The sequence below is a fragment of the Prunus mume genome, linkage group LG5 (genome assembly GCF_029339155.1).
Source record: "Prunus mume cultivar Tortuosa linkage group LG5, ASM2933915v1, whole genome shotgun sequence".
NCBI classification, from domain to species: domain Eukaryota; kingdom Viridiplantae; phylum Streptophyta; class Magnoliopsida; order Rosales; family Rosaceae; genus Prunus; species Prunus mume.
The window spans coordinates 30,358,168-30,381,063 of NC_142702.1; the positions used below are offsets into that span (position 1 = coordinate 30,358,168).

General features: G+C 39.5%; 6 protein-coding genes, 1 long non-coding RNA gene and 1 pseudogene across 11 annotated transcripts; 4 read left to right on the top strand and 4 right to left on the bottom strand.

The window, feature by feature from the left end:
- Positions 1 to 71: 71 nt before the first annotated feature.
- On the bottom strand, positions 72 to 1,492 carry LOC148917549 (uncharacterized). The gene is made up of 2 exons (XR_016127113.1): positions 1,351 to 1,492; positions 72 to 248 (listed from the first exon to the last, which is right to left on the bottom strand). It is a non-coding gene; the product is annotated as an uncharacterized LOC148917549 (long non-coding RNA).
- A 546-nt stretch (positions 1,493 to 2,038) lies between these two features.
- BPA1 (binding partner of acd11 1) lies at positions 2,039 to 3,775 on the bottom strand. Its single transcript, XM_008236334.3, has 5 exons — positions 3,634 to 3,775; positions 3,204 to 3,307; positions 3,049 to 3,124; positions 2,865 to 2,951; positions 2,039 to 2,773 (listed from the first exon to the last, which is right to left on the bottom strand). Exons 1-5 carry the CDS (start codon positions 3,637 to 3,639, stop codon positions 2,255 to 2,257), a joined length of 792 nt encoding a protein of 263 aa, XP_008234556.1. The 5' UTR covers positions 3,640 to 3,775; the 3' UTR covers positions 2,039 to 2,254.
- A 227-nt stretch (positions 3,776 to 4,002) lies between these two features.
- On the top strand, positions 4,003 to 6,786 carry SYP21 (syntaxin of plants 21). Its single transcript, XM_008236333.3, is given in 8 exon segments — positions 4,003 to 4,437; positions 4,779 to 4,872; positions 5,214 to 5,353; positions 5,580 to 5,654; positions 5,984 to 6,141; positions 6,252 to 6,352; positions 6,574 to 6,600; positions 6,602 to 6,786. Coding segments are annotated over 8 exon segments (885 nt in total). The 5' UTR covers positions 4,003 to 4,186; the 3' UTR covers positions 6,641 to 6,786.
- A 605-nt stretch (positions 6,787 to 7,391) lies between these two features.
- Positions 7,392 to 10,631, top strand: LOC103333488 (Acyl-CoA N-acyltransferases (NAT) superfamily protein). Of its 3 annotated transcripts, none has more exons than XM_008236332.3 (8): positions 7,392 to 7,632; positions 7,818 to 7,893; positions 8,383 to 8,446; positions 8,881 to 9,104; positions 9,195 to 9,339; positions 9,691 to 9,790; positions 9,882 to 10,110; positions 10,262 to 10,631. In XM_008236332.3, exons 4-8 carry the CDS (start codon positions 8,914 to 8,916, stop codon positions 10,446 to 10,448), a joined length of 852 nt encoding a protein of 283 aa, XP_008234554.1. In that variant the 5' UTR covers positions 7,392 to 7,632; positions 7,818 to 7,893; positions 8,383 to 8,446; positions 8,881 to 8,913; the 3' UTR covers positions 10,449 to 10,631. The 3 variants fall into 3 exon arrangements, with proteins under 3 accessions (XP_008234554.1, XP_088908878.1, XP_088908879.1); XM_089052752.1 differs by having other exon boundaries at positions 8,888 to 9,104; XM_089052753.1 differs by lacking the exon at positions 8,383 to 8,446.
- A 1,284-nt stretch (positions 10,632 to 11,915) lies between these two features.
- Positions 11,916 to 13,538, top strand: LOC103333487 (protein EXORDIUM-like 4). The gene has a single exon (XM_008236331.3). The coding sequence runs from the start codon at positions 12,047 to 12,049 to the stop codon at positions 13,391 to 13,393; it is 1,347 nt and encodes a 448-aa protein (XP_008234553.2). The 5' UTR covers positions 11,916 to 12,046; the 3' UTR covers positions 13,394 to 13,538.
- Positions 13,539 to 14,342: 804 nt separating this feature from the next.
- On the bottom strand, positions 14,343 to 15,126 carry LOC103333486 (norbelladine synthase-like). Its single transcript, XM_008236330.3, has 2 exons — positions 14,867 to 15,126; positions 14,343 to 14,746 (listed from the first exon to the last, which is right to left on the bottom strand). The coding sequence occupies exons 1-2, from the start codon at positions 15,051 to 15,053 to the stop codon at positions 14,430 to 14,432; spliced, it is 504 nt and encodes a 167-aa protein (XP_008234552.1). The 5' UTR covers positions 15,054 to 15,126; the 3' UTR covers positions 14,343 to 14,429.
- A 2,052-nt stretch (positions 15,127 to 17,178) lies between these two features.
- On the top strand, positions 17,179 to 19,482 carry LOC103333740 (uncharacterized). Of its 2 annotated transcripts, XM_089052754.1 has the most exons (3): positions 17,179 to 17,497; positions 17,667 to 17,973; positions 18,108 to 19,482. In XM_089052754.1, exons 2-3 carry the CDS (start codon positions 17,696 to 17,698, stop codon positions 19,129 to 19,131), a joined length of 1,302 nt encoding a protein of 433 aa, XP_088908880.1. In that variant the 5' UTR covers positions 17,179 to 17,497; positions 17,667 to 17,695; the 3' UTR covers positions 19,132 to 19,482. The 2 variants fall into 2 exon arrangements, with proteins under 2 accessions (XP_088908880.1, XP_008234856.2); XM_008236634.2 differs by lacking the exon at positions 17,179 to 17,497 and having other exon boundaries at positions 17,515 to 17,973.
- An 838-nt stretch (positions 19,483 to 20,320) lies between these two features.
- Positions 20,321 to 22,046, bottom strand: LOC103333485 (inositol-tetrakisphosphate 1-kinase 2 pseudogene; annotated as a pseudogene). Its single transcript, XR_016127114.1, has one exon. The product of XR_016127114.1 is annotated as an inositol-tetrakisphosphate 1-kinase 2 pseudogene (transcript).
- Between the last annotated feature and the right edge of the window lie 850 nt (positions 22,047 to 22,896).

Below are 22,896 nucleotides of genomic sequence, written 5' to 3' on the forward strand. Positions count from 1 at the left end.
GTTTAGTTATTTGTCTTTTCTGGCCGGTGATGGACTTGGTTCCCCAATAGAAGGGGAGCGAGATTCAAGGAAAAAGAAGCAAATACAACACTGAAACATTTACACAATTAAACGAAACACATCAATTATGTCCACTATCAGGATGCAAAAGATTAAACAAACCTTGTATTTTGAGGGTTTGAGGTTGCCAAACTCACCATCAGAGTAGCTCAAACCTTTTATTCTGTGTAGCTACCCATACTTATCGACTTCTCATATGAGAAAACGAAAAGAGATTAGAAAAACAGAAACTATACATTTGCAATAATCCTGTTTAAACATTGAAATACCTTTTTACTTTTTATAGTCACTTCCATCTAAAGAAAAACAAGCAATGAACTTCCCTCAACAGAACTCTATTTTCACTAAAATCATATCCAACCTACTAACTGTTATTGGAGAAATGAGGTTTCTACATGTTTCGGTCGGTGTATCTCTACATGTGTGTAATTTACTGTATGCTGTGAAGATGTAGCATTTAAAAAATAATACAAATACAGAAGCACGACAAAATTATGTGACAAGGAAAAATATACAATCCATCAGGAAGGAAAAAGAACAATAAACAATGAATACCAAAAATAAAAAACTCAAAGTCAGCAAACCCTATAAATAATGAAGTTTTATACCACAAACTTCCAGCATATATATAGGTTCCCAAGGTTTCTTTCTATAGCATCAAAAGTGGCTAATGTAATTTGAGAAAAACTAGCCCCAAAGGCGAGCTTTTGACCTTTTTTTCTGCCCAACCCATACTGGAAACTCCAGGTATACTTTGTGTGCTTTACTCAAATTGATAGCAGCTTAAAAACTACAGGGAATTAAAGTAACAAGACCTGATCGATACACACAAGAAATTTGGTGCATCTGATTTTCATTGCTGGTATCCAAGACTCAGTAATTAATGTGTCTGAGTTTAAGTTTCTAACCAAATGGTAAAGTATCAACCTGAAATTTCAGTTTCTAAGCTGTTGCCATAAAGATAGGCATACATAGAAAGCAATTCAGCTCCTAATAGACAAACCTACATTGCCTTAATTTTCAATTTCAACAGAAAATGTTCAACAACAACATCCAAATGGCGTGCTTCTTAGACTCAGGCAACAACTATCTTCAAATTCCGTCAACGAATTGTCTTGGAATTATGATTTGCATCCCAAATGCAATTCCCAGAAAATATAAAATAAAAATCCAAAACATCCAGCGTAAATAGAAAGATCATTAACATGAAATGCAACTAGATCTCAAAACTGGATTCAAAGATCACTCAAATAAATGCAAGAAATTTGGGAAGAAATATGTAGGGGCAACCTGCCGACTCGTAAGAGCCTCGTCGGAGCTGAAAACCTAATACGAGACGAATCAAGATCTCGGAGCGCGGGACCGAGCAAAAATTTCCCCGGCGATCCGATCTAAGAGGACGTACAAGGCTGGGGATCTTCGGAGCCGAAATGGAAACCCTAGATCCAGGTGCGAAGAAGAATGTGCAGAAACACATTCGGATTAGGGTTAAAGTTTGGGATTGTGCTGATGCAGAAGACGAAGAATGAAGAAGAATGCGTCGAACGAGGCCATGGCCATGGTAGAGTGATGGGGGGTAGGGAAGGGTAGGTTTAGGGTTTGAGAATTGAGACTTGGTCGCGTTGGTTGGTTCCGATTTTTCAACCGCAAGCTCAACTAAATTGTTTGTTTGGAGCGATTTATGTTTGGGGATATTCCTTAGTAATTCATCTTAGCCGTTAATGTCCTTGAAAAGATCTGACGGCTGAGAATACACCGCATCAGCATATTGAGTTTTTCTTTTTTTAGCGTAGAATAACTTGACTTATGATAAATTCAGTCGTACTAGCACTAGAGATATCAAATTCCAAAATGAATGCGAGTTAAATTACCTAAAGAACAAATTGCCTTGACAAAATAACTTGATACGAAAGCACAAATAACTCTACTTTTGTTCAAGAATCCCAGCGACAGACAGCAGGGACGCATACACAAGTCATTTGAGTGACAGAAATCATTCATTCATGAAAATAAACATCCAGCAGCAATTAATTCCTCCTATATATTATAAACAAACAGGAAAGCAAAGTAGTACAACTTATACTAATCTTGTAGAAGGTGATGATCTTGTAGCAACTCAGAAGATGAAGACTCGTTGGATGTTGGAAGATTGCTTGCTGCTCATCACTCATGACGCATGAGATGAGTCATTAGTTTAGTGGGTAGCATCCTTGGGAGAATCTACTTGAGTGATCTGAGTAGTACTACTGCCTTCCACTTTCTTTCCACCCTCTTCCTCTGCTGAAACCTTATCCATGGTCTTCTGCCCTACTTCACCTGCTGCCTTGGCTGCCCTGTTATACGCATCGGTTACCCACGACGTCCCAGTTAGTATGTAACGGTTTTTCATGATTGCAGATCCAGCACTGCTCACCGTCTGCTCTGCAGCTGAAAACGCATTCTTGGTCTTCTCAGAAACCTGAAACTTTTCATCCATTTCCCTCACCTTATCATTTACCATGCTTGTGCCAGCACTAATTTTCTCAGTGAAACCAATCTTTTGGTCCAAAGAAGTTACTGTGGCCGTTGCAGTTGAAGTAAGCTGGTGTTTCTCATCAAAGGCCTTCGCCTTGTTGATTGCATCTTTTCCCAAAACAAAGCCTTTGGCTAGCATGCTGCTCACAACATCCTCTGCGTTTTGGGCAGCACCACCAGAACTTACATTATCTGTTGCCTGAGGAGATTGAACATTGTCAGAAACAAACTAAACTATCGTATAATATGTATCGTTAAAAGAAAAGGTGGCCCTTAGAAAATAATATTACAGTTGGAAGTGCTGAATCTGCAGCAGCTGGAAGCTTGTAATCTGGAGCCAGGTCTATGGTAACGGACTGATCAACTATAGTTGCTCCCTGAAACACACAAGCATATCAAATGAGATCACAGCGAAACTCAGAAATTATTATAATATAAGGGAAAGAGGCCAAGAACAGTGAGAAGTGAACCCACCGAAAGAAGCACTGAAGTTTCTGCCCCTTTGGGGTTCTTGAAGGTAACATATGCAATCTGAGACCTCTCGTTGTCCCTTGAATAAAACAAAATTAACTTTCACCATCCTCTTCAATTAATTAGTAACCCGAAACGAGAAAGAAAAGAAAACCAACCCTTGTATTTCAATGTATTCGATTTCACCAGAGAAGCAAAAGAATTCCTTTAAATCATTCTCCGTTGCACCCAGGGAGACATTGTTAACTTTCACTGTCCTTATCTGCCATTGGGAACAAAACCAACTCAGACTCAGAGAATACATATTACCATGGAAATGCAGTCAAGAAATAATGACCAAATTGTTTTCCAAAAACACTCAAACTAAAAAGAAACTTTAGTACCCAAAAAAAAAACATGTAGAAGAAGGCACAATAAACATCAAAGAAGAGAATGGGGGGGGATCAAATATTCAAAACCACTTCTGATTTGGTAACGATATTTAAGCAAGCAGATAAACAAATTTGGATCAGAATTCAGAAGGATAGTTATTAAAATAGAACAAAATAAATTGATAAACGAACGAATTAGAGTGAGTGGAGAACTGACCTCCATCAAATACAAGGCCTGTTTGGGTATGATGTGCACTGTGCAAAGAACAAATCTGTCTCAACAAGGAAGAAGAAAGAAACAGAGAAGGAGAGCAGAGGGAAGGCGGTTATTTGGGATCAGAGACAACTGCCGATGTCAAATGCATTGAATGGGCTGAAAACTAGGCCCAATCCAATATTATAAATTGGGCTTATTATCCATGACAAGCCCACTAACTAGCAAAGCCTTCAACGGCAGTACGACAGTTGTGATTGTGTGATTGTCATATGGATGGACGTTAGCAACTTGGGTTGGTTTGGGACGGGAAGGGAAAGCATAGTTTGACCTTTCTAGTTTCAAGTTTGAAGTACAGGTGAAATTGAATTGTGATTCGTGGAGGAGGAGACACTTTCAAGGAACGTTTCAACCAACGAAACTTCCCTCTTGTCTTTGTTGTCTTCACCCACCAAACACCATAAGCCAAGCAACCCAAGGAAGGAACACTAGCAGAAACAGTCTTCCTTCTTCATCAATCAATCCGCACAACACAAGGAACAAAGAGAAAGAAAGAATGAGTTTCCAAGATCTTGAGGCTGCTACTCCGCAGCAACAACGACAACCCATTTACTCGAATTCAATTCAGAAGCAAAGACAACGAGCAGCATATCAATATCAAGATCAAGATCAAAGTCAAAATCTTTACGAGCCTTCTCAGGCTGTGTCTGCTGGGATTTTCCAAATCAATACCGCCGTCTCCTCCTTTTTCCGCCTAGTCAATTCCCTCGGCACCCCTAGAGACACCCTTCAACTCCGTGACAAGCTGTGAGCTTTTCTCTTCTTTCCCTCTCTCTCTCTCTTTTTATTTTATATTATGAATGATTAATTCGACTTCTAGTTCCTTTTCCCTGTTTATTTTGTTCTATTTCAGCCTTTGGCGCCTTAACTGATTGATTGTACATTGAGCTATAAGTGCTCGAATTGTCTGTTTTCTACATTGTCGGTGGGTTTTTATATATTTGGGAAATAACATATATTTGAGAGAAAGTCCGCCTATTGAAATTTGTTGTCTGGTTTGCGCTGTTCCAGCTAATGCATATTATATATTTTGGCAAATGCGGATTGTTTGGTTGCGACATGGAAACTTGACTACTTTTTACTGGCAGGCATGAGTCACGGGCACATATTGGGGAGTTGGTGAAAGATACTTCAGCCAAACTTAAGCAAGCCAGTGAAAATGATCAGCATGCCCAAGTTAGTGTAAGTGCATATGCAAGTGTACTTCTCTAAATTATATAGGAGTTCAATATTTTCACTACTCCTAACTTTGTGTATGGGGCATTCTGAGACATTTCCACCCCCTGAATCGAAACAAGAAAAGAAAAAGGGAAAATTAACTACTCTCAGTGTAGTGTGTGTGGTGATCTGGTTCTATTCTTCCGCTCTATATATTTTTATTGGCTTCATATGGTTGTGATTCCTTTATCATTTCTGAATCAATTAGCCATGGGTTATCATATGTATATATCCAGTGTATGTTTCCTCTTGTGGTCAGTGGAGTTGGGGGTTCTCACCTTTTCAGGGACACTTTCGAAATGCAGGTTGTCAAGAAGATTGCTGATGCTAAGCTTGCAAAGGATTTCCAGGCGGTTCTTAAAGAATTTCAGAAGGCTCAGAGGCTTGCAGCTGAAAGGGAAACAACATTTGCTCCTTTTGTTCCCAAAGACGTTCTGCCATCCAGGTAAATTAGTTGATACCAAAAGGAACACAGGACACACTTTACAGAAGCATTAAATTTTCTGTAAAATGTAAACTTGTGTCTAAGTTGACATAATTGTTCTTAATGATTAAACTATAATTGCAAATGCCAGTAGTCTCCCAGAGATTGTGATAATATGTATAGGCGCTAATTATCTCTCTTTTATTTAAACCTTTTACTCATATATGCCTTTCATCATATTGTGCAGTTATCTTGCCCATGAGCAGGAGATGAGTTCAACTACGAGTTCCAAACAGCAAGCTCTTATGCTAGAATCAAGAAGGTGGGCAAACAAATATACATCCATAAATTGGCAGCTCTTTGCAGTAACTATTGAGAATGTGTTTGCAGCTTCTTGTTATGGCATGCCCGGGGGGGTTGGGGGGGTGGTGTTCGGGTGTCACAGAATTTGCCTCCAGGCCCACCACTAAACTTTGTGTAGTGGTTTTCTCAGTCTGTATTGGCTTAGTCAACCTAAATCTAACTAAGGAAGGTTTTTGAGTAATTGGGACATGCCTCTCAAATTAATTATTGCCTTTGAGGTTGAGTGCCTTGCATGATGCAATTTAGCTTCATTGATTTAAGTTATAAGATTGAATCTGTTGTATGCAGACAAGAGGTTTTACTGGCGGACAATGAGATCGCATTCAATGAAGCTATTATTGAAGAAAGGGAGCAAGGGATCCAAGAAATTCAACAACAGATCAGTGAGGTTAATGAGATTTTCAAAGATCTAGCTGTCCTGGTCCATGATCAAGGAGCTATAATCGGTTAGTCCAATGTCTGTTAGTTGTTATTCAAAAATTGAATTGGTATACGTTGAGTCATTTGGATTTTGTGTGCCGTACTTTGAATGATGCTGTACATGTGTTATTTTCAGATGATATTGGCTCTAACATTGAGAACTCTCATACCGCAACTGTGCAAGGCACCTCCCAACTTGTGAAAGCATCTAAGATCCAAAGATCTAATTCATCTCTGGTAATTTTTCCTTCAACACATGGGTTTCTTCAAACTGTCTCCCATTTTATCAGGAACACAATTTCACCTTAAGTTTAGCTGGATTGGATTGATTCATCTGTGACATGACTGACAGACTAGTGATTTAACGAAAGTTTTTTATTTGAGATATATAACTCTTAATTTTTCTTTCCTTTCCCTGAAGAAGGAATTGATGGTGTAATCATTATTTGTGCATGCAGACCTGTTTGCTGTTGGTGATTTTTGGCAATCATCCTGATCATTGTCATTATAGTTGTGGTCGCTTGAGCAGTGATTTCTTGATGCTCTCAAAGTAATGATCTTCTAAGTCGTTGGTGGTGTTTCCTTCCTACAACTTCAACTTCAACTTCAACTTCGACTTGAGCTTGAGCTTTTGGTCTAATTATGTTACCAAATGACTCACCTCTCTAGGGCTCTTGATGTGGGGGCCATCATCCTCGTATGTAAATATGCACAGTTAGTAGTATATGTGGAATCTGCAACCCTCCCTCTCTAAGCTCTGTAAGGGACGTACAGAAAACACATGTAATTATTTATTTATCAAAGTTTCGATATTCTTTGCATCTCTACTCATCTGTACACAGTATCATGATTTTTTATATCATCCAAAGAAAGTAAAAAGTAGTTGATCAAGATTTTTAGAAAATAATAAAAAATAATTGGTTTGCCTAATGATAATAATAGACCGTACAATACAACTTGCCTTTGCAAATTGCGTAGCAGGACACTTGCTTTAACAAAGAATAAGATGCTGCCTTTGTTTTATTTTCTTTCCATCTTTCTTGCGTGGTGGATGGAGAAACAATCCACCCAGGACAGGAGACAACAAATGAAAAGGAAAACCTTAAGGCGCGTTTGGACGCGTCTCGAACAGAACTAGAGTAGCCCATTCCAAGCTTCAGCCCAAGAAACTCAAGAATGGTAACAACATGAATCATCATATTTAGCCCAAGAAAAGAATAAAGAAACTAGCAATATGTCCTTTTATTTTTATTGGTTCCTGAAAGACACAGACACCAAAGTCTTGGTCTTGGATGTTACCTTACTTGAGCCTGGGAGTAGGCTACTCAGAAAGAAAGAGGGAGAGAGAAGTCAGTGGCACGAAAGCATAATAAGATTCCAAATCACCAGTATCCCAAGTTCCCAACCCAAACCCAACGAAGCGATTCCGAGAGAGGCATGGGATTGGCAACAACCTTTTAGTTTTACAGGGGAATTCTGAAACTGCCCATTCCTATCCATCTCACCCACCCACCAAGGTAAAGCGGTCTGAGATCTCAGCTGGGTTTCTGTTTGCTATCAAATTCAAAACACTGTTTTTTGTGTGTGCACTCAAAGCTATCAAATTCTTCTTGTATTGAATGTTATTTTTATGGGGAATCAAGATGTGCTTGTTAGAATTCAATTGGTTGGTAATTTCTCTGTCTTTGCACTTTGCTCTCAGTTGGCGATGACAATTGATCTTATCCGGAAAGTTTGATGCACTGCAAGAATTGAGCTTTTCTTGGTGCCTTGTGCGTGTAAGTTGTGCTCTCTCTCTCTCTCTCTCTCGCTGTTCTTTTTACAAGCTGTTCCAATTCATGGATTCAATTCAATTATACCATTATACAATTTGCCAATTTGCCAATTACATTTGAGTTCATACAAAATCATGCGTTAGACTTGAATTCATCAGAAACTTCAACTCGGCATGTGTTACAATTTGCAAAGCGAATCACCCTGGACTTGATACCTGTAGGAAGAAGACGTGCATGGCTTGTGAGCCAAACCCATAAGTAATAATATGGGTTGGGGCAGAAAACGTGTGTTGAACCATCTATTTTTCTCCCACCTAATTAGTATCATGTCATGTTCTTAATTCTAAATATATCTTGTTCATTCTGTTGAACTTGAAATACCCACAATCCAGTATTATCTCTTCTACACCTTCTCTGTTTTCTTGGATGGAATTAGCTTCAAGACTTTATTTATTGGTAAAATAAAAATGACATTTCTAGTTGACTCTGCAGACCACGTTTGAAGAGTCGGAAACTCTAATTTGCCCATTCATTGTCAAGGAAAGCGTCGGTTGAGGTAAATACTTCAAGTACAAAACTCTATTTCACCTGTATTCCCGTAACTGTGCATAAACATATCGGATCTGTAATGGACCTTCTGCCTTTTTTATCTTGGGAAAAAATGTCCTTGCAATTACCAGGTCAGGCTAATAACCTCTTAAGTTCAATTCTGAAGCAACCTAATGATTTTTGAAAGTTCAAAACAACTGCCCAGATGCCATTAGTAGAGGACAGAGAGTAGTTGATATCAGTCATTTTCAACTTTCTTAATTTCATATCTAACTGGATACTTGAACGTATCTTGTTGTCACTCAATGAAGATGCTAATCTTCATCAGTTTGTGGGGTTCATAGACACATCAGGCTTTCAAAACTTGTGAATTTCGTGTTGCTTTGTTTATTTATGATTTTTCAATATGGAAATTATTGTATGCCATCATTTCTCTTACAGTTGACAGAAACTACTGCATGGCTTTTGTGGCTGATGTGGCATAAATGGAAGGAGAAATTCATGTGCAAATTCTCCAAGTATATCAAATATTTGCAGGGGATTGACCGCACAATCCCAATGGTGAACCCAAAACTTTCCCGTTGTCCAACCATATCCTACAGGCCTATACAACCGTCTGACCTTGAGATCTTAGAGCAAATCCATGCTGATTTATTTCCCATTAGGTATGTAATCTCATTTGATACTTTCTCGTGGGTATGTTCTTTGCTACCATAACACAGCTTCCTCACTAAAGATTTTGTCAATCTTTCCAGGTATGAGGCTGAGTTTTTTCAAAATGTAGTCAATGGACATGATATTGTGTCATGGGCAGCTGTTGATCGAAGTCGTCCAAATGGTCAAAGTGATGAACTTATTGGATTTGTAACCGCCCGAATTGTTCTTGCCAAAGAAAGTGAGGTGGGTCCTCTATATCTCTAGCATTCTTTCTTCCTGTGTGCATCTGTAGGGAGGAACCAGCACTAATTCCCTCAACCATAAAACCATAATGGAGAAAGGATTGGATCCTAGGTCTTTGGTATCTACCAGTAGCAGATTGGTAATAAGGAAATGGTTGATTAAAAAATGTTAGTGGTTATTATTTGGTCTTTCTGTTTTAATTGAAGCCATGGAACTTGTGAGTACTAACGGAGGTTGACATTCAAGATATTGCTAGTATAAGAAAGTATAAGTTTGCTGTAATTTTCTTTTTATTGTTAAATTTCCTGAGTTACCCTCACTCTTTTTATGAACAAAACATTGGCCCTGTAGATAGGGGATCTGCTCAGTTACGAACCGTCAAAATCAGATCAGACATTAATCTACATTCTGACCCTGGGAGTTGTAGAATCTTTCAGAAATCTTGGCATAGGTAAGAGTTTGTCTCTTGTTTGATATGAATTCTAAGACTTTGTTTCACTGTATTGACCATATATATAATTTGTTTCTCCTTGGACTTGCAGCTTCAGCACTTATTCGTGAGGTCATAAAATATGCCTCAAGTATTCCAACCTGCCGAGGAATTTACTTGCATGTCATTTCTTACAATAATGCGGCAATCCATTTGTACAAGAAAATGTCATTCATGTGTGTAAGAAGGTTGCAAGGCTTTTACTTGATCAATGGTCAGCATTATGATTCGTATCTGTTTGTTTACTATGTAAATGGTGGCCGATCTCCTTGTTCACCATTGTAAGTACAAGACCCTTCATTTTTGGTTGATTCTGATATTCCATATTATTTTCTGGACAATTTGATTATGGGATCATGAGATTCTGTTCTGCGGGTCATTATAGATTAGACACACTTATGGTAATTTAACAATTGATATTTGATGTTGCAGAGAGCTTGTTACAGGGACGCTGAATTTGATGAGGAATGGGCTTAAGTCTGTGTTTGCAAGGCTTCGGAAGAAGGAAGACAGGAAGGTCTCAAAATGGGGGAAATGTAAAGAAACGCATTGCCTTATATCGACTACCCAAAGCAGGAGAAACCTGACAACGGAGTGTACAGGGTATGAGTGTGTTTGATTTGTTTGTTTGTTTATATTAGAGGGCATGGAATTTGGATCGACAGACAGACAGACTGAGAGAGATGAGCCGCAAAAGTATTAATTAATTAATTAGCAATCCATTGTATTGTTATTGGTATACCTACCTACCCTATTTCTTGTGTTTAACCATGGCATAAATACCAACATATAATTACTTTTACATTACCATCTATTTTAATTTTGAGGAATGCTAGCAACCTTCTCTCTAACCTTCTCTTTTGGACCTTCTCCCTTCTCCTCATGACAAGTGTCATTTTCCTTACACTTAAAACAATGTCATTAATGCATCACACAAGTTAGTTTTTGTTTTCCAAGTTTACCCTTTTAAAATGTATTGGCTTTTATATTTTCTTCAATTTATTCAAATTTTGTTACAACTTCTTTAGCACATTATTAAAAATTAAATAATAATAAATAAAAAAAGAAAAACGTCATTTTTTTTCTTTAAAAATTAAGTTTGTTTCAAGATGTTGTTATCATCTTTATTTTGTTTTTAACAAAACACACGTTCTCTTCGGGAAAAATAAAAACTTTAGTTTTTATTTTCTTATTTAATTTTTTTTAACAAGGTGGTAAGAAAGTTGTAAAAAAATTAGCTTGTTATTAAAAAAAATTAATAGATTTAATAAGGGTAAACTTGGAAAACAAAAACTAGTTTGTATGATAAATTAATGACATTGTTTTAAGTGTAAGAAAATCACTAATTCATTATATATTTTTATGCATGGAATGGAATAAACGAAGTTGTGTTGTTGTAACTTGTACCTGTTTGTTTGTTCTTTTATATTTTATTCTTTTGTCTTTGGAATCTAATTATATATATATATATATATATATATATATATGTAACATACATACACCAAGAACAGAGCACAACGAGCTAGTAATCCTCCTCCTCCTCAACACCCCAACTCGAAATCCAAACATAAACCTTAAACCCTAAACCCATCGAGGTGCGACGAAATCCAAACATAAACCTTAAACCCTAAACCCATCCGATGAAGACCGAAGATCGAAGCTAGCTAGCAGCAGTGCCACCAGTCTTCAAATATTGGGGTTGCAATTGGAATTAACATTTTTAAAAACATAAATGCGAATTCACACAACTCACTAATTAACTAGCCTAGCTAACATCATTCAAATTTCAATACAAGAATCAAGATTCATTTTTTAGTTGACTACGTCTTCTCCTAACCTAACTAAATATAGAGAGCGTCTTGATCTTGAATCGAAAGGCTTTGATTGTCTGCCAGGTACAAAACTAGGTCATGTGATCTAGTCTTGTGGTGTGTCCGTTAATTAAGATAAAGAATTAAGGATTAGAGAGGGAGAGTTGCATGCATATGCATACGCATGGCCTTGATTTGTGGGGCGCCTCATCTTCTTAGGCGCGACTGCCATATATAAATTATAAATAGGGTAAGGGTCAGACGCAGAAATCAAAAAGAAAAAAGAAAAAAAAAAGGAAAAGGAAAAAATTTAAATTTGAACAAAACAAAAAAGAAATGATAAAAGAACGGATATAGAGAATCCTCCTCCTCATCGTATCAAGAAAATAGAGTGAAAAGTAAGAAAATGGCTGCCTCATTGATGGGAAGTGGCCAGCGCCTTGCCGCTCTGGCGCTCTGCCTTATACTCCTCCTGGATATTACAATGCCTAGTTTGGTTTTGGCCAATAAGGCCAAAGGAGGAGGACATCATCGTGGCGGAGGTGGACGTGCACAAAAAGGTGGTGGGCATAAAGGAGGCGGTGGTGGACATAAAGGTGGAAAAGGTAGTGGGCCTAAGGGAGGTAGTGGGCCTAAAGGAGGTGTTGGGCCAAAAGGAGGTAGTCGGCCTAAAGGAGGTGGTGGGCCAAAAGGAGGTGGTGTAGCTCCAAATGTTCCTAATCCTAAACCTAATCCAAATCCAGTTGGCGGTGGAATTCCTAAACCTAATCCTAATCCTGTGATTCATCCTAAACCTAATCCTGTGATTCCTCCTAACCCTAATCCTAATCCTAATCCTGTGATTCCTACTAATCCTATTCCAGCTGGTGGTGCACCTGTGGGTGGCGGCGTTCCTGTTCCTGAAGCTGGGAAAGGCATCCTATACCACGGAGGGCCTCTGCTCACCGGGGACCTCAATCTCTCCATCCTATTTTACGGTCAGTTCACGGCCGAACAAAAGAACGTCGTCCGGAGTTTCCTGAGGTCCCTCGAGAACACCGAGAACGACCACATAGCCGCCGTGCACAGGTGGTGGGACATTGTCGAGGCCTACCAACTATTCACCAATAAGCCCGGCCTGGGCCCCACCGCTGCCCCACCAAGACTCCGGATCAAAGTGGGCACTCAGCAGAGTGACGACAAGTACACAGTGGGGAAGGTGTTGACCATTGACTTCATCAACTCTCTGTTCAAGAACGCCGACTCCGGGAAGCCCAACACTCTTGTCGTACTCTTCACGGGGAGCCAAGTGACGGTGCAAGGGCTGTGCAGAGGCAAATGTTACGAGCACGGCTTGGTTGATAACAAACCCTATCTCATCGTCGGCAACCCCGAAATCGAGTGCCCCGGAGCTTGTGGCTGGCCCTTCAACAGGCTCGACTACGGCGTTTCAAACCAGGTCACCGTGAAGCCCCCCAACGGAAACGCCGGCATTGATGCCATGCTCATCAACTTCGCCTCCGGCTTGGCTGCTGCAGTCACCAACCCCTTCAATACCGGATTCTTCAAACCCGGACCCAAGGACGACCCCATCGAGGCCGGCACCGCCTGCGATAACATCTTCGGAAGTGGCGCAGTCCCTGGCCAGACAGGAAAGGTTGAGCTGGACCCCGCTTCGGGTGGATCCTACAATGCCATTGGAGAGAAGGGTATGAAGTTCATGCTCCCCTCCGTGTGGAACCCACGCACCAACAACTGCTGGACCGCCCTGTAACTGTAAGTTAACCCAAATGTACTCGTCATAAATATATAACAACAACTTAAAATCAAAATCAGTTTTCCAGTTTTACAGCAGCTCACCGGCCCCCGTGCATTCATGCAGCTGGATTGATGCGGAAAATAATCCTTATAGCAATGCTTCATCCATGTAATTTTTTCCCTCTTTGTTTATCTTTTTTGTCTCCATTGACATGACCCCTCGTCATCCTGCTATGCATGACGTCATGTCTTGTAATTTTCAGACAATGAAATTAAGATTTTGTAATCTAATTATCTCTTCATTAATTACTTATGTTCTTAAGTCCCTTTATTAATTTGCTCGAAAGCCCAATTAGGGGTGGACATGGGTTGGATTGGGTTGGTTTTATTCCCAACTCATAACCCAACTCGATATATAGCTGTTTATGATTTTTTGGACTTAAGACCCCGTTCATTATTAAGCCAACCTAACTCAAACTAAACCTTTTGTAATTGGGTTGGATGGTTGAGTCAGGTAATTCAAACTTAAGTCTACTTTTAAGTTTTAATTCCAACACGTACATAATGGTTTATCATTTTTAGAACCTAAAACCCGTTCATTTTTAAACCAACCCAATCCAACTCAGTATGATCGGTTGACCCACAATTGTGTCCACCCCTATGCCCAATAGTTTTCTTTCTAAATCTGTTTCGGACAACTTTTGGGCCTGATTTAAAGTTACTGGGCCGACCTCTGGGTCTCATTTCACGCTATTGGGTCGACTTCTTGATCGTCTTATGGGCATGATTTCACGTTAGTGTTCCTTCTTCGCGGTCTGATTTCACGTTATTGTGCCGTCTTCTGGGCCTGTTGTCATGTCATTGGGCTGCCTTGTCGGCTTGTTTACAAATTATTGGTCAATTGCGAATTTTTATTGTTGCACTTGCAGGCGAGTTATGACATGAATAATACAAAAGTTGAAAACTAAAAAGTTGAATTATACGTAAAAGATGCATTAATTTTATTTGAAAGGGCAAATGGATAGAGTTAAATGAGATAGGATAATAAAAAGCTAAGTGGGCCTGGGTAGAGGTCGAGATTGTTTGTTGAGGAGATGGGTCTTTGCGACCTCCGCAATGATTTTGAAGGGGTCGATAGACACAAGGGAGGAGGTGTTGGGAGCAGCGTCTTCCTTGACATCAAACTCAATTGTGGTTTTGATGATGCAGCAGCAGGAGGAATAATCAGCTTCTACTTTGTCAATGATTTCGAAGCGAACTCTGTAAAGGCTCAATCCAAACTCCAGAAGTCCACCTTCAATCACCTCTACTTCCTTGACCCGCTTTTCATGATCCACTTTTGTGAACTTTTCCTTATGCACACCAGACCCTGCCCAGTACTCCAATCAAAGCAATTTAAAATGCATTATTAATTCAGCAAACAAGTTTTGCATGTATTAATTGCCGCCTGCCTTGTCATAAAAAAAAAAAAAAAGCAAGGAATTATTACCAGATGCAAATGTTACTTTGAGAATAGTGCCAACCCCTCCATCACCTTGTATGAGTTCAACTTTGTCAATCATATTTGGAAGTGCTTGTTCCACGAATTTTGCCAGTTCAAGTGAGCCGTAGAGATCCCATGCTTCGCTTGCAGACACGTTCACTTCCAACTCATGCAAAACTTGCCCAATCGCCATTTGATGATGATGAAGAAGATGATCTCTAGTCTAGGTACCTAGCCAGCTTGCTTAATTTCTCTCTTAATTTTCTCTGATATATATTAATTGTTCTGCTTGCTTGGTGATGGTTTCTTTATATGTGTGTGTGACTGTGTGCCACGTGTGATAAATTACAAGGTAAAAACGACAAGGTCTCTTATCACAGAATATGTGTCAATATTCACATCACAAGATCCCTAAACCTGCTATATATGTATATACAAGGCTACTCTCTCTCTCTCTCTCTCTACCCCAAAACAAAGATAACTATATTTTTTAATGTACAGCCGGCGGGCATGTAATGTGTTTCATCGAACATATCTAATATGTGCTCAACTAAACAACAAAACAGACAGCAGTATTCACAATAGCTGGCTTTGCATAGCTTACCACTCCACTGCTTGTCTACTTTTTCTTTTATTTCAACGTTTATTATTATTATTATATTTTGTTTGCGAGGATCAGTTCAGTATCATAATTCTCTTTATATTCCATTTCAGCATAAACATAAATATTTTATGTTTTCCTTGGGGTATACTGTCCTGTGTTAATAAAAAGATATGTATATCAGAGACAATGCTCTCAGTCTCGGAGACCAACAAGGACTCATAATATATTTAACGGAGTAAGGACAGAGATGACTCTCTCTCTCTCTCTCTCTCTCTCTCTCTCTCTCTCTGCATTGCATTGTATTCGATCGGCCCCAAAGACCAAGTTAAGAAGATGCTTTATAAAGCAGCAAGGGATGCTTGGTTTATACAGCAGAAAGGCCGTCCCGTCGTCATGACCTCATGTCACAACATGGACGTTCAGCTGTCCATCGAATACGAATATGCCACAACAACAACATTCTGTGAGTTTTGGTATTTAAGATCCCTCAATATTCTGCACTTATATATAATAAAGGCGAGTTGATTGGTATGTATAACGGCAACGCAAGCGTACGTCATCTATGGGCTATTGCAATTTGCAAGCATCCAAACTGTCAAAAGCAAATTCTTTTGCCATTCCATATATGATAGTTTTTTCACGTGTCATTGTATTATTGGTTGAGAATAACAAAATAATGATATTCCCGTTACAAGTAAGTTTTTTTTAAATCCTATGGGCGATTATTGTCTTGGATGGTGTTGTTTTTCATTTTCAAGGTAGGAAAGGAATATTACATTTCCAATTGGAAGTGTTAAGATAAATATGGATTGACTGAGCAAAATGGCATGGTTTGGAAATTGGAAAGTGGAAGTGGATAATGATGAAAGCTTTATTGTATTTCAAAAGAAGGAAACTAGTATAGATCTGACCAACATAACTCATGATAACATATCTACTTGTGTCAATGAAGCTGACTAAAGCATGCTTTATTTATTCCCATTCGCAAACTTGATATTTTGAGCAAAATCTGTTTTGTTTTACTCCGTCCTCACACTCACAGTATATCCACAAGACAAGACAAGACAAGATTCATTCAATAAGCATTCACTAATGTCAATATTATACTTACTTATGCCAAGACGAGGCTTTACCTTGCCGGGACGAATTTTCATACCTCCCAAAATGTTTAAATGTTACTGCATGCATGATGCATTGCTCCGGATTTGCTTTTAACCTTTGCTACCTAGTAGGCCATGGCGTTACGGAACATTCTTACCGTTACTTCAGAATTAACATCAGTGAGAAAAAAAAGCCGGCCCTTCTCCGTCTTCTTCTTCTTTTATTGTTTATTGTTTATTATTATATTTATTCCAACAAATCCTTTCTACTTGGTTTTCTTTGGCCAGTCTTAGGCCTCCAAGAAGTTGAGGTATGAATTCTAGCTAGCCTCTTACTCACCGCCACCTGTACAAGTCCTTTCTCTCGATGGATCTGATCTTCTTCTTTAGCTTAAGTAGTTACAATTCATAGCATCTGCAAGCATGCATGCTATGAGTCTATGACATTGACAACAAGGACAGTCGTCATGGGTGTGTCAAACAAAGGTAATGGTTGCTCTGAAAAAGGCAGCGGATAGTTGAATTAAACGGCCCACCATTTTTTTGTGCAATACCTTACTTATTACAAAACGTTACTTGCTTGAATATAAGTTTTACTTACTTTTGACTTTTGAATCAATTCAGTAGAATAATGTCAATATGGAAATTATTGTTGAAAAATATAAAGCGTGCGTCCAGTAGCAAAAAATGCTATTCCCATTATATGATCGATTCATGAAGAAAACGGAAGGGATCCAATGTCAAGCTCTGTTTTCTGCATTTTTTTCTTCCCCTTTCCCAATAATCAAGATTGAGAGAGCTTAGTTATTTCAAGACATCATCATGCATGCATGCATCCATCCACAGAGACACAGTCACACACTACTCTATATATACTCCGTGTACATGTTATAATATTAATCACCAAGCTGCTAATTAGACATCTACTCCAAGGTTTGAATATTATAACATATATTTGTATCGATCGACATCTTGTTTTCGCTACTTAACTCGTATATATTTGTTTATGATCTAGCTAGCTAGCTTGCTGGGCTAATTGAACTATATATACTTTCATATTATTCCTTTAATTAGTTTCCTAACTTTTTTTATTTTGGTGCAGAAGTAAAAGTAGTTGATCTTATTTGATCAATGATGGGGAGATCAGCATCAGGTTGGTGTGATGAAAAGAGCAGCTTAGTAAAGAAAGGGCCATGGACACCAGAGGAGGATGAAAAGCTGGTGGAATACATAAAAAGATATGGGCATGGGAGTTGGAGAGCTCTGCCCAAGCTTGCAGGCTTGAACAGATGCGGAAAGAGTTGCAGGCTCAGATGGACCAACTATCTCAGGCCTAATATCAAGAGGGGAAACTTCTCCCAGGAAGAAGAGCAAACCATCATCAACCTCCATGCTCTTGTTGGAAACAAGTACGTTTATATAGCTAGTCTCTCTAGATCTATATAAACTTCTTCTGCTTCTTATTTTCATCTCTCTATCTATATATAAAGGTTTAACTAATTCATGTACGTACATACGAATTTATGATTAATTCAAAACGCAGATGGTCGGCCATAGCTAATAATCTTCCAGGAAGGACGGATAACGAAATCAAGAACTTTTGGAATACCCATTTGAAGAAAAAGTTGCTCCAAATGGGCATCGATCCTGTTACCCACAGGCCAATCACAGCTAATAATAGTGATAATAATATTCATCATCTGTACTATCTCATGATCAATCATATTCTCTCCAGTTTGGCACCGCAGTTGCTTGCTTCTTCTTCTTTTTCTGGCACATGCGGCAGCTTGGCTAATAATAATTTGATAATGAATATGAATCCATGGGGCATTAATAATAATGCTGATCTCATGAGGCTCCACTACTTCGACGCCAAAATCCAAGTCCTGCGAAACATACTAGTACAACAATTCCTAAGCAGCACTAACACTCCAAATGTCGAAGCAACTTTTAATCATCTTTTGCCCTCGTATTCATCATCATCAGTTCATGATCATATTGATCATGAATATTCAAGAGTCAATATTAATCATAATAATTATTCTCCTCATCTCCAAGGTTTTAGCAACGGCGGCGCCCCAATTGGTTTTGTTCCACAAAATCCCACTCATGCTAGTGCTCAGCCGTCCAACTTAAATTCAAACATTTCAAGCCTACTCAAAGCTCTTCATGAGATTGATCATAGCCAGCCGCCACGTGCCCCCCCGGTACTAGTACCGTCCAGCGGCAGCGGGAAGTCTGATAAATTATTGGGATATGATGATCATGCACCCTTCTTCTCTAGTACTACTGGCTCAAACAAGATTTGTACCAACAACAACAACAACAGAGATCGTAGCTCATCGTCATATGCAACTCCAACAGATGATCATGATCAATTACCACTTTTGGTCAGCTCAGCTGCACCCTCTCCCGAAAGTTCCGCTGCCAATCCCACTGTGGACAACAGTATCTCGAATACTACTTATTCAACCACCTTTGAAGCTTGGGGGAATCCTCCTGATCCTATGGATCACGACGACGAAGCAACTAATCACTCCTACTGGAAAGACATCATAATGGAGTAAGTAGTAATTAAGTAGCTCGATCGCTAGTACCACTTCTTTTTCTTGATGATTTCTTATTTAATTTTGTTCTAATATTGCTTGCTCTTAATTGCCTTTTTTTTTTGGCTTCCTGAATTATGATGATCTAATAAGTTTTAAATTTGCAGCTTAGCATCTTGGCAGACATGGCCAATCCCGTAGAAGAGCTCTCTCAGTTTGATTTCAGACACGATATCTCCATTAATTAATACTAGTGTAGATCAAATCAACAAGTTACCTTATGGTTGATTAGATAGTTTCATTCATGTTGATCATGTAAATGTTTTCGTTTATTGCATTGCAGCATTCGATCAGCTTGAAGTGATTAGTATATATTTCTTTTGTTTTCTTTGAACTGTTCCAATTACCCTCCATGGCTCATTTAATTTTCCAAAGGAGCTCGAGCTAGAGGGGATCTTTTTGACAGACTGGTGATAGAGTTGTAGAGAGAGTTTGGAACTCGAAATTGACAAGCCAAAAAGACCCATGGCAATGGCATGACCATCTTCAAGTGAAAATGTGCGCGCTCTGACTGTTGATCTCGGACAAACTCATGTCAAACATCTCTAACGTACGTGGATTGACCTGTCAAAGTAACTAACCTACCTACCCTTGCCAAATATGTATAGATTCCATTTCCAACCTAAGTTGTCATGCATGTCCTTTTGTTTTTCTTTTCCATTTTTGCAGAGAGTTGTGATGCATGTCATGGCTCATGGGCATGACAATCAAACGAGACCCATCATACTTTAACGTGAATGTTTAATACAGAGGCATGGCCCATTGTTGAGGTTTGTTTACTTAAAAGCTATTTCCGATGGGCAACGGCCCATTATCTGCGGGAGTACAAATTGGTACAAACCTCAATGGCTTATATTATTATGGGTCACAGCCCATTATTTAGTTTTCTAAAACCAGCGAGATCAACCATACCAATTATTTTGAATTCCCGTTTGAGATCCCCCATTAAAAGATGACTTGTACTAATAACTGCAGGTGAGATCCTAACAATTGTGGACTGCTTATTGAGAAGGAACGCTTCTACTTGTGCATTGAAATTGAAACATTGCAATTGATCATTTGTGCCTTGGTTGGTTACAACTTACAAGTAAGTAACAGCTGCTTGCTTACTCTCCTATACAGACACTAGTACAGTACAGGGAAGGTATGCAGCTGCTGCCACTGATCAAACATTATTACTCTCTGAGTTTTAACTCAAACAAAACGAACAGTCTGTCTAAGTATCCAAATATCACCCATGCCATATATCATAATGCGCTCTACTGCTCTACTATATATATGAAATCAGAAGAAAGCCGAAGCCCTAGCTAGAAGAAAATCGGTTTATTAGCTAATCGCATCTCAAAAACAAACCCACCCAATAAGAGGGGTGGGAAGGAAGGAAAGCTTTTTCGTCACCAACATGGATAACCAATGAACCATAATAGCAGCACTGGCTCTGTTAGCTCAATGATCAATTCAAGAGCAATTCAAGAGTTAGGGTAGGAGCCGGAGGGAAGCATCTCCTCCTCCTCCTCCTCCTCCTCCTCCTCCTCCTCAGTGGTAGCTGGTTCCAGCTGGCGGTCCTTTTGGGCTGGAGTGGTAAGAAGAGCCAACAGAAACTTGGTCAAGACCTGCTCATAGGAGGGCAACTTGGCATAGCCAGGAAAGTAATTGATGTCAATGACAAAATAGGAGCGAGGGTTCCCAGAATCCCGAATCACATCAAAGTTAAAAAAGTTGAGTTTGAGGCCGAGGCGTATCCCCCTGGCCAGCTCCTCCACAAAGTCAGAAGGAGGCATTTCATGAGGATCATGAGCCAGACCCAGACCATGTTCGTCCTCCTCCTGAGGCTGAGGAGAATTCGATATCTGCGAAAACGGCAACACTTGCCCTTCCGATGCGGTCAGCTGCCGCTCTGAAATATCGGGCAAGGAGCTCCGCTTGACGCACTGGACGTATTCGCCAATGACGTAAACCTTGAAGACGACCTCACCGTGGTTCACAAACTGTTGAAGCAAAATGGGTTGGGTACTAGCACTAGTAGTGGTATTAGTGAGAAGAAGATTCTGCAAGCCCTTGGGGTCAAAAACCAAATACATCTCATGCGACTTGGCGCTGCCATTGGCCAGCAAGGGCTTGGCAATCACCGGAAACTCCACCGCACCATCATTAGTATTATTATGAATAGAATCAGGCGACTGGGGGTTTTGAAGCACCACCTGTTTAGGCACAGAAACAGAGATGTTAAATTGGGAATTCAATTTGAGGGCGCTGACGACTTGGAGCATGGAGACCCTGTTGTGGAGGCGCTCAATGGAGTCGGGCGAGTCAAGTATGAGAGTTTGTGGATACTTGGAGGAGTATTGCTTCAACTGGTGGTTCCAGCGGTGGCCGTAGAGCTTGTGGATGATGCAGTGGAATGGGCCTTGTTGGATCAAGGCCTCGGCCGCCTCCTCCTCCGACGAGGAGTCGGTTATTGAAATTGGGACGAAATCAATGCCGTTTTGGGAGGCATGGTCCAGGAGAGAGGGCTGGATGAAGCTCTGCTCCTTCTTCGGTGCAAAGGCGTACCCGATGCGGAAGCGTTGGGCTGCTGCTGCGTCTGATGATGAATCAATTTTCATTTTCCTTTTGCTCTTTCTTTCTGTCTGTCTGTCTGCGTGTCTTCCTTCCTTTCTCCTAGGTTATATGGAGGGTTCGGTTCGGGTCTACTTCGACGGTCAACCGTCGAGGGAATCCGAATCGGATGCCAATAGAATAAAGGGTTGAGTAAGAAGAAAGAAGGAGGAAAGTGGTGGTCCTGTCCTGTCCTGGGCTGGGCTGGGTGACTCATAGACATTGTTTCTCTTTTAAAGAAGGCTTTTAGGCATGGCCATGCTCATTCAGGTCGGTGAGTGGATCGGTGGTGCAAATTTTATAGTAAGTGTGATATATCATACATATATACTCCTCATGATGTGGACCTTCATATTATCATTTTATTAAACTTTAATGAAATTATTATTCAGATAAATTATGTGACTAATATGAAGGTACACATCTGTGGTCCCTCACTGAGACTATTAGCCCTTTGGTCCATGGGAAATAAGACTTTAATGGAAAATCAATCGCTTTCCCATGTTTGATAAGTCTAGGTATGAGAAATCGTTGTCGACTCATGGGAAAGTAGAGGGTAAAGTGAAGTCATCCTTCCAACTTGTATTTTGTTTTCCCTCCTCATAGGAAAATTTGGGAGAATGAGCTAACATTAAATACATATTTTTTATGACCTCTCCTACTCCACAGATTCCAAAACAAATCAGGAATCAGAATAAAGGTTTTTAGGTTTTAGACATAAATTTTTTCACTTTTGCCTTTTTCAAAAAGATAAAACCACTCAACTTTCAAATCAAAGACATTCAAATGTATTGGATTCCAGAAATCTAAAAATAAATAAATTTTTGTCCATTTTACTTCTTTTAAAATTTTTCTCTCGCTTTTTCCAAAATGTCCCTCAGAATAACCTGCCTGCCAATTTCGGCCATACATGCATACTAGACTAGTAACTCTCTCCTCAAATTCCATTCCAGAAACAAGTTAAGCCAACCAACCAGCCAAACGTACGTTAATAAAAACATCTCTCTGAGACTGACTATGAAAAGAGGAATCCATAAGAAAGAAAAGTGTTTTATTCTTCTTTTCCTTGTTTATGATGCAGTCTCATATCATATGTCACCCCTTCTAACGAAATAATAAATAAATCTC

Bases quoted from the DNA above. Each gene is read 5' to 3' on its own strand.
- LOC103333486 (XM_008236330.3), bottom strand. From the start codon at position 15,053: ATGGCGATTGGGCAAGTTTTGCATGAGTTGGAAGTGAACGTGTCTGCA. The intron at 14,747-14,866 runs GTAATAATTCCT...AGTACTGGGCAG, and splicing joins CAAAGTAACATTTGCATCTG to GGTCTGGTGTGCATAAGGAA.
- BPA1 (XM_008236334.3), bottom strand. The intron at 2,952-3,048 runs GTGGGTTCACTT...TGTGTGTTTCAG, and splicing joins AAACTTCAGTGCTTCTTTCG to GGAGCAACTATAGTTGATCA. The intron at 2,774-2,864 runs GTAATATTATTT...CAATCTCCTCAG, and splicing joins CAGATTCAGCACTTCCAACT to GCAACAGATAATGTAAGTTC.
- LOC103333487 (XM_008236331.3), top strand. From the start codon at position 12,047: ATGGCTGCCTCATTGATGGGAAGTGGCCAGCGCCTTGCCGCTCTGGCG.
- LOC103333488 (XM_008236332.3), top strand. From the start codon at position 8,914: ATGTGGCATAAATGGAAGGAGAAATTCATGTGCAAATTCTCCAAGTAT. The intron at 9,105-9,194 runs GTATGTAATCTC...CAATCTTTCCAG, and splicing joins GCTGATTTATTTCCCATTAG to GTATGAGGCTGAGTTTTTTC. The intron at 9,340-9,690 runs GTGGGTCCTCTA...TTGGCCCTGTAG, and splicing joins TTCTTGCCAAAGAAAGTGAG to ATAGGGGATCTGCTCAGTTA.
- LOC103333740 (XM_089052754.1), top strand. From the start codon at position 17,696: ATGATGGGGAGATCAGCATCAGGTTGGTGTGATGAAAAGAGCAGCTTA. The intron at 17,974-18,107 runs GTACGTTTATAT...TTCAAAACGCAG, and splicing joins CATGCTCTTGTTGGAAACAA to ATGGTCGGCCATAGCTAATA.